Below are 8,010 nucleotides of genomic sequence, written 5' to 3'. Positions count from 1 at the left end.
GCAAAATGTATTTTGACTTATTTGGTTAGCACCTTGGGCTGAGATTTTCAAAGCTGAGTCAAAAGGCCAACTTCCATTAAAATGAATGGGATTTAGAGGGCTCCAAATCTTTTATGACAACTTTGTAACATGCCTATCTACTCCTTTTTGCAAATCACAGCCATAGTTTGGAAGCTCAGCCAAAGAACGTAAGAGCTTCTGAACATGCGAACATAAAAAGCGCCATGCTTGGTCAGCCCCATGGTCCATCTAGCTCAGTATCCTGTCCTGAACACTGGCAGAGGTGGATGCTATACAGGGAGAGTTTTGAACTGGTTAGGCCCATTTCATTGTCACTTCCTGCAACTTCATTGGTGTCACAGGTCACGTGACATCACTTCCTGATGTGATACCACTTCCTGTGAGGTCTTTGAATATGGCTCACCGACCACCTGGGTGATAAAAAGTTCTGATCCAGCCCCACATTCAAAAAGGTTGGACGCCCCTGGTCTAGAGTATGCAGGTGCTGCCATCTTGGCTGAGTTGAGCTCTCTAGGCATTTGTCTCACACTTAAAAGACCAGTCAAGATTCACAAAGTGAGGGATCCTCGGATGGATTTGATCTCCTAGGTATTGCCCTGAGCGCGTCTAACACCAATGGACACCACAGAGTTCAGCACCCACAGTCAACCGGTGTATCGGTGCCACTCACCTCTTGTACACGAGTTTAGTGCTCAGAGTGCTCGCACAAGGAATGGAGACCCCGAGTTATGGGCCTCCCACTGCTAGGAAGGATTCAAAACCACATTTCCCACTTCTGAAAAACAGTTAATGACTCTTCAGTGAAAAACAAAAAAACACTCCTGCGGGCTCCCTCTTGCTTGCTTTTGCTCCGGCCCCAGAAATTCTCTACTCCTGGCTTCTCAGTGCCCCAACCCAGCTTCAGCCAGAAGGACTGAGACTAATCGGCCCCCTGCCTCAGCTTTGTCTCTACCTTGGGGGTTAGGTACTCTTCTGAGAGCTTGGAGATATGGGTTTGAACCCTCCGCAGGCTCTGGAAGGCATAGAAACCAGATTGCCCACGTCCTGGGTGGAGCTAGGAGGCTATTATAGAAAAGGTCTGCAGCAACCGTGTTGTGAAAGAAAAGAGTGAGCTAGTCGTCTTTACACCAGGGGACAGCATGGACACCTGAGTCTAGTAAGGCTTTGGGGGTGTAAATGTCAGTCTCCTGTAGGCACCTTACCCCAGCCTTGCTGGTAGGCACCTGAGTATGGAGGAAGACAGGACCTCTATTATCCCTTCCACTTTGGTTTTTCTCTTAGCTGTCTTGGGCTCTCCACTCACTGTGCTGGCTTTATTATGAGGTCTCTTGCTGGTGCCTGGCACGCCCCATTTAAGGTGGAGAACTTAGACGTCACCCTGGGTTCCTAAATCCCACTCCCAGAACCAGATGCCTAACTTTTAGGTGAGGGAACAGTCCAAGGACATGTTTTCTAAATGCTGTCCTTATGTGCTTTTTGGAAACTTTACCCCAGACTTGGGGTTTGTTTACACCCGATCAGTAATTCACAACATTTCTGGGGTGAAATACCGCTCTACACTGCTGCAATACTGTTTGATGGGTATTAACAACAGTAACATGGTGGCGCTACAACCACAGTCTTCAACAGCCTGAAAAATATTGTACAATTATTCTTCTTTGCTTTGTCCTCCTTGTCTTCCATCCATCCTTGCCCTTTCCTTCTTCTGCTTCCCCATTCCTTTCTCCCACACACCCTCTAAAACTTTGCTGCAGACCTCGGGCAGCACATATAACCCATTTTGAGGAAGTTTGCACTGCAACAGCCTGTTTCTATTGGTAGGTCAGCAGCACCCCCTAGTGGGGACACAGAAGGTCAAAGCAAAGACGAATAATTTGGAAATGCAGGAGTGATAGGAAAGCATAAAAAAAGAGCTCGTCCCCCTTGCCAATTTGCTCGGTCTTTCTTATGAAAGCTGAACCCATTCTCTCCACAGATTACTCTAGCTACAATTGGCTACGGTGACAAGACCCCCAAAACGTGGGAAGGACGGCTAATAGCAGCCACGTTCTCTCTCATTGGAGTTTCATTTTTTGCTCTTCCAGCTGTAAGTACCATCTTTCTTTTGTTGTGACACAGCCAAAGTCATGTAAAAGGAAAAGCAGTAGCCCCCTTTCTGCCAAGGGAGTCTGCGATTTGGTGGCTCCCAAGTGGATTACTGTGCACATTCACACTTGGTATAGAAAAAGCAGCCTATTACTCCCTGATGACTAAATTAATATTGAGCCAAATATGAATTACCCCTGCATGCTGTTTGGCTGTTTCAGAGCTAAGCCCATACACAGGAAGATTACATTCATTTTTTGTAACAGACCTGAAATTTGAATACAGATTTCCCACAAGGTTCATGGTAAAATTGTCAACAGCATCCCAATTTCTTAGGAAACTAAGAGATGTGACTTAGGTCACTTAGGGTGCCTGTAGACATGTGGGACACCTGCTCCGATGTGTTGTAATTACAGCATGTTGGAGCAGGCTCGATTAACTGTGTGGTCCAGCAGCCTCTGTCTCTCATATATTCAGCATCCCCATGCTTCAGAATGGCAGCTGGGGGGCTTTAACTAAAAATCACTCAACGAACTTTAATTTAAAGCATCCCCGCTGCCATTTTGAAGCATGGGATGCTGAATACATGAGACACTGCAGGCACTTTAATCCGAGCAGCTTCCAAGAGCCATTCTAATTAAAACACCCTCCCCACATCCCCGGAGCACATGTAATGATGCCTTTAAGCACTTGGAAATCTTCATTTCATTGAAAAATGCGGCCTTCATCTACTGGGTCTGGATTGGATTCAGGGGGTAGTTTTGCATTTAGTATCTAACTCCCACAGATTGCCACAGGAATTTTGTGTCTTAAAATATTTTTAATGATCCCTTGGTCACTTTTGAAAAGGGAACAGGCCCTCCCAAGCTAGTTTGGCATGTCTGAAAAAGCCACCCTCGCCCATAAGCTTCTCAGGGGTCTTGGTCCAGGATTTGGTTGAGCTTGGGCCTGGGCTCTGAAGCAAACATTTCCAAGTTCAGAGTTTGGGATGGGTTTCCCTTTGTCCCAAAACTTGAAAAGAAATTCATAGGAAGGGGCAACTTTGTGTTCCAAAATCCAGAATATGGTTTCATACCTCCCTTGGGAGGGAAACAGAGCAGCTGGACACCGACCCCGTAGGAAGGCAGTAGACGTTCTTTTTCAGGAGTTTGTAATGAAACCATGTGACACATGGATTGGGGGCACGGGGAGGCACAGGGCTGTTTGACCAAGTGCTCTGACACCCTGTGAGCAGAGCTGTCAGAGAGGTAAATACCACCCCGTGCATCCGCACCGAGCGAACTGTCCCTTGCATGCATTTCAGAAGAGTTGTCCTCATGTTCTCTGCTGTTCTTGTGTTTTCAATGAAATGATACCTGAAGTCTGTGACCATTATTGCTTTCAGGGCATCCTGGGTTCAGGGCTGGCTCTTAAAGTCCAAGAACAACATCGGCAGAAACATTTTGAGAAAAGAAGAAAGCCAGCGGCAGAACTTATACAGGTTTGGATTCTCTCAGTTGTCATCTAGAAATCATACCGTGTATTATAGGTGCTATAAAATGCAAGAGTGAATTCCTGCTTGACAGCCTCATTTCCCATTGCAGTACCTTACACATTTTAAGTTTTATAAGCAAAAAATAGACCTTTGAAGTCAGTCTAGAATGATTCCATGATCCTTTCTAGCCTTAAAATACATTAATCAGAGTTCACAAAACACCCAGCCCTGTTACAGCAAAGGCATCTTTATTATAACTTCATGGATTCAACATGTAAGCAGTCACATTGCTGAAATTTTCTTGGAAAACAAAGACAAAATCTTTACTCTGTGGCACAAAATCACCAAAAACAGAATTAATTTTTTTTTGTGTTTTATTTTGTGCAATGAGGAAATCCCATTCAAAATCTAGGTTTCACCATTTTCCTTGAGGCTTAGTACAGGTAGTCAAAAAGCCCAAGGCTGAATTGATTCAGTCTTTGCAGGTTAGTCTAAACTGCACAGATTAAACTGAAACAGAAGTGAACAGACATTCACCTTTGGTTCAGGAAATGCAGCCACATGCCTGCAGTGGCTCAGGCCAGAAGCCGTTGGGCACTACTAAAGCATGGCTCTTCGGCAGGTAACAGCATGGGCTGTGTGTTCACTTCCTTTTACTGCTGCCCCTGTGGTCTCTGGGATTTGTAGTCCAAAATCACAGCAGCAGGGCTTTGCAGGATTGTGCATCACTTCCTTTTCCTGCTTCTAGGTATCTCCAGGATTTGTAGTCTACAGTTGCGACCAGCAGTAGATTTGAGTGGGGGAAGGGGTATTTAACACCCCCTCCCCAGTGCCTCGGGGGGCAACCCCCCCCCCCAAATCCTTGTCAGCCAGCCCTTACTGCTCCAGCTAGGGAGCAGAGGAGCAGGGCCAGCAGATTACAAAGCCCAGCCCAGGGCTGCAAAACTTGAACCAGGTAGGGGTCTTGGACAGAAGCTTCATAAACCAGTTTGACCCAAATCAGTTAAGTCTGATGCTATATTCAACCAGGTTTATCTTAAACCAGTTTCAGCCATTTTGAAACTGGTTTATGTGCACTGAACTTCTGTTCTGTTTCAAGTTTAACCTAGTTTCTGATCACTTAAACCAGTTTATGTGTAACTTCTATCTCTAGCCGAAGAGGCTATTATTCCACATGTAAATAAGAGTGAAACTCAACAGTGCAGAGAATATTGTTAAAGGGAGACTATTGTTTGATTGAAAGGGGACAAAACTTAATGTATGTTCTTGGAAAAGAGCACTGAAGAAAAAGGAGCTAGTGCACACGGTTTGCAAAGGCAAGAATTGAGCCCTTAATACTTCCTTTGATTGTGACATATGCAACTATAAAAAAAAATCTTACGTTCTGATCAGAAGTACATTGAAGTCAGTGGAAAGGTTCCCACTAGCTCCACTGGGCTTTGGATCAGAGCCTTAGTCTTTATTTCATAAAACTGAGCATCAAGTTGACAGCATGAGAGCTAACCAGTTTGACCAACATTATTACCCTCTCTATCTCCTTTGTATCATGGTCTGAATAAAATTAAGTCAATGGTAAAACTTTTCCAGTGGGATCAGAATGATTGCCTTAAAAAATAGTGGTAGTTCTGGGTGCCCAGGATCTCCCAGAATCAGACCAATTTGCAATTTCTGTCCAAAACCCCTACCTGGTTCAAGTTTTGCAGCCCTGGGCTGGGCTTTGTAATATGCTGGCCCCACTCCTCTGCTCCCTAGCTGGAGCAGTAAGGGCTGGCTGACAAGGATTTTTTTGGAGGGGCTGCCCCCCGAGGCAAGCCCCAGCTGGTTTCTAGGACCGTGGGGGGGATGTTAAACACCCCTTCCCCCGCTCAAATTTACTGCTGGTTGCAACTGTAGACTACAAATCCCAGAGACACCTAGAAGCAGGAAAAGGAAGTGATGCGCAATCCTGCAAAGCCCTGCTGCTGTGATTTTGGACTACAAATCCCAGAGACCTGCGTACGCATTATCCCTGTGTACCAGTGTTGCTAATGAAATTCTAACATTGCTCTGCAAAATTTTCCCAGTGGTACATGGAGCAGATTACTGCCTCCTAGCCCTAGATCATCCACATTCTCAGATTGAATGGAGGACGTTTTTACAAACCAGAAGCACTTTTTCAGACTTCAAAATAAAACAAGATTGGTAAAATATAACCTTCTTTAGCTGTTTGAAAACAATGGGCAACACACAGTAGCTTTCCATGTTTGTCCCAAGGAGGAATTTTTGAGTACCACTGTCCTGAACATCTTTTTCTGTCATCTTTATGTGAACCCTGGCACCATCTAGTGGCAACTTTCAATATTGCTATATAATAATCCAATACAGAAACTCACTTACCATGTGCTCTGTCCTTTTCATTGAAAGAAAGTGGAAGCTTAACTAGCTACATTCACTTTTAAGCAAAAGTAAACCTTGTTTTTCCAGATAATAACACTATCTCATCTTGTGTTATTCAGGCTGCCTGGAGATACTATGCTACTAACCCTAACAGGATTGATTTAGTCGCTACCTGGAGGTTTTATGAATCAGTTGTATCATTTCCATTTTTCAGGTAAGTCTGTAGAATCCCAGACCGGGCAGGGGGCGTGAAACGTATGTAGATAAGTCAGCGATTTTTCCGCGTTGCTGATGTAAGTCAAGGGAGCGTCATCAGTCGCAGTTTAGAGTGGAGTTTTAGATCAAAGGACTTCTGATATACAAGCTAGTTTCAACGTCAGCCTTGTATTGCTCACCAATTTACCTTTTTATTGTTCTACTGCAATTCATTTAATGTGCATTGATCTCTTGATGCTAAGGATGGTAATGCAGTTCCCTAGAGGCCAGAAAGATAATTGTAAAGTCCTATCGGTGTTGATAAGTAGGTACTTATCACTGGGGAAACAGTCTTACATTTCTGTTTTCAGATTAGCAGTCTGTTCTCCTGGCTCTTATCAAATATTGGGGTCTGTAATCTTTATTACATAGTAAAAGTGCGACTGACAGGGTGGGAGAACTGGATTTTCATATAGGAGAGATTACTTCAATAAAATAGCAACATTCCTTGGAAATGAATATGCAAAAATAGCTTTAGAGATTAAATTAATGTGTAGCGGTAATGAAAAAAGCAAGTGTCAAAGCACCACCCTTTTTTTGGAATTTATAGTGCATTTTTCATGCTGCTGCAAAGCAATGTACTTGTAAAGTTCAGCAATGTAGGTATGAACATGTTAGCATGTGAACATAACCCAAACATACAATACACAAGCATGCGCGCACACATTTTGCCAGTCTATGACAGTCTAATTCCTGAATGTCTCCCAAATTCTATTTATCTAGTTTATATTGGCCAAAAAAGTTTTATTTTCATTAGCCTCTCAGAGGCACTACAATTATGGGAAAGTAAGCTGGATCCTGTTCTGTTTTGACTATTTTAGAAGCTGTCTACTGAAGAACTCATCTCCCATTTCAGAGTCTCAGTTTAGTTTGCCAAGTCAGCAATTAGAAAACCAGTTTTGGTTTTGTAAGATGGGTACCTTTGATGCTGAAATCAAGTAGAGAAAATGCCTGTGGAATATCCAAGTTCCATTTTAGCTTGTCTCCTAATTTTTAACTTTGATGTGGACCTCCAATTCACTGAGCTTATGAGCCAGAAAAAGATGTCAGTTTAAGTAGACATATTATAGATTTTGCACATAATGTTTCTTTTTCAGAAGAAAAGATGTTCAATAAGTCTATAAAGATGTTCTTTTTGGACTCCGCCCCAGCACGGTAGATTCCCTTATTTTAGAGGCTATTGAAATGATTAGGTGGAAAGAGGAAGGCTTCACATGAACACATTAAAATAGACTGAACTGGGAGAGAAGTTTGTTTTAAGGTGACGTGGTTGAGATGCAATGCTAATGAAAATAATAATTAAGGTCAAAGCAACTGACTTGGAAGCCATACCAAAATGGAGTGCTGTTCTTCTTAAATTCTTGTACTGAACCTATCACAGTGATGTTGAGCTTGACCTCAGCTAAGTGAAAGAGATTGGGACATTTATGCTTACCTATTTAAAGGAACTCTGTAATGTATGTGTCCTTTAGACATTATCTAGAGGCATTAAAACAAATCTTCTCTTTAGAAAATTGTCCCAATTAGGCGATGGGAAACTTGGTCGTCACACCAGACGGCAAAGCTAACATGTTTAACGATTTCTTTGCCGCCGTCTTCCTAAGTAGGGGCCAGAACAGCCACCTCCCTGCTGGGCACACCTGGGCCACGGGTTAGCGAGGATTTAGTTAGGGAGCTTCTGGAGGGGTTGGACGTATTCAAGTCAGCCGGCCCGGATGATCTCCACCCTAGAGTTCTAAAGGAACTGGCCGAGGTCATTGCAAGTCCCCTGGCACAACTTTACAAGCACTCGTGGTGCT

The 8,010-nt window shown here is 43.6% G+C and overlaps 1 protein-coding gene across 1 annotated transcript in view; it reads left to right on the top strand.

The window, feature by feature from the left end:
* The window catches only part of KCNQ3 (potassium voltage-gated channel subfamily Q member 3), a 67,735-nt gene that overhangs the window by 28,793 nt on the left and 30,932 nt on the right, over positions 1-8,010 (top strand). Inside the window, exons 6-8 of the mRNA XM_019547264.1 lie at positions 1,997-2,107; positions 3,491-3,586; positions 6,076-6,170. Coding sequence (XP_019402809.1) covers positions 1,997-2,107; positions 3,491-3,586; positions 6,076-6,170 — 302 coding nt within the window. The remainder of the gene's footprint in view (positions 1-1,996; positions 2,108-3,490; positions 3,587-6,075; positions 6,171-8,010) is intronic.

The sequence above is a fragment of the Crocodylus porosus genome, unplaced genomic scaffold (genome assembly GCF_001723895.1).
Source record: "Crocodylus porosus isolate Cpor-Errol unplaced genomic scaffold, CroPor_comp1, whole genome shotgun sequence".
Classification (NCBI taxonomy): Eukaryota; Metazoa; Chordata; order Crocodylia; family Crocodylidae; genus Crocodylus; species Crocodylus porosus.
This window is presented reverse-complemented; position numbering and strand designations above follow the sequence as displayed.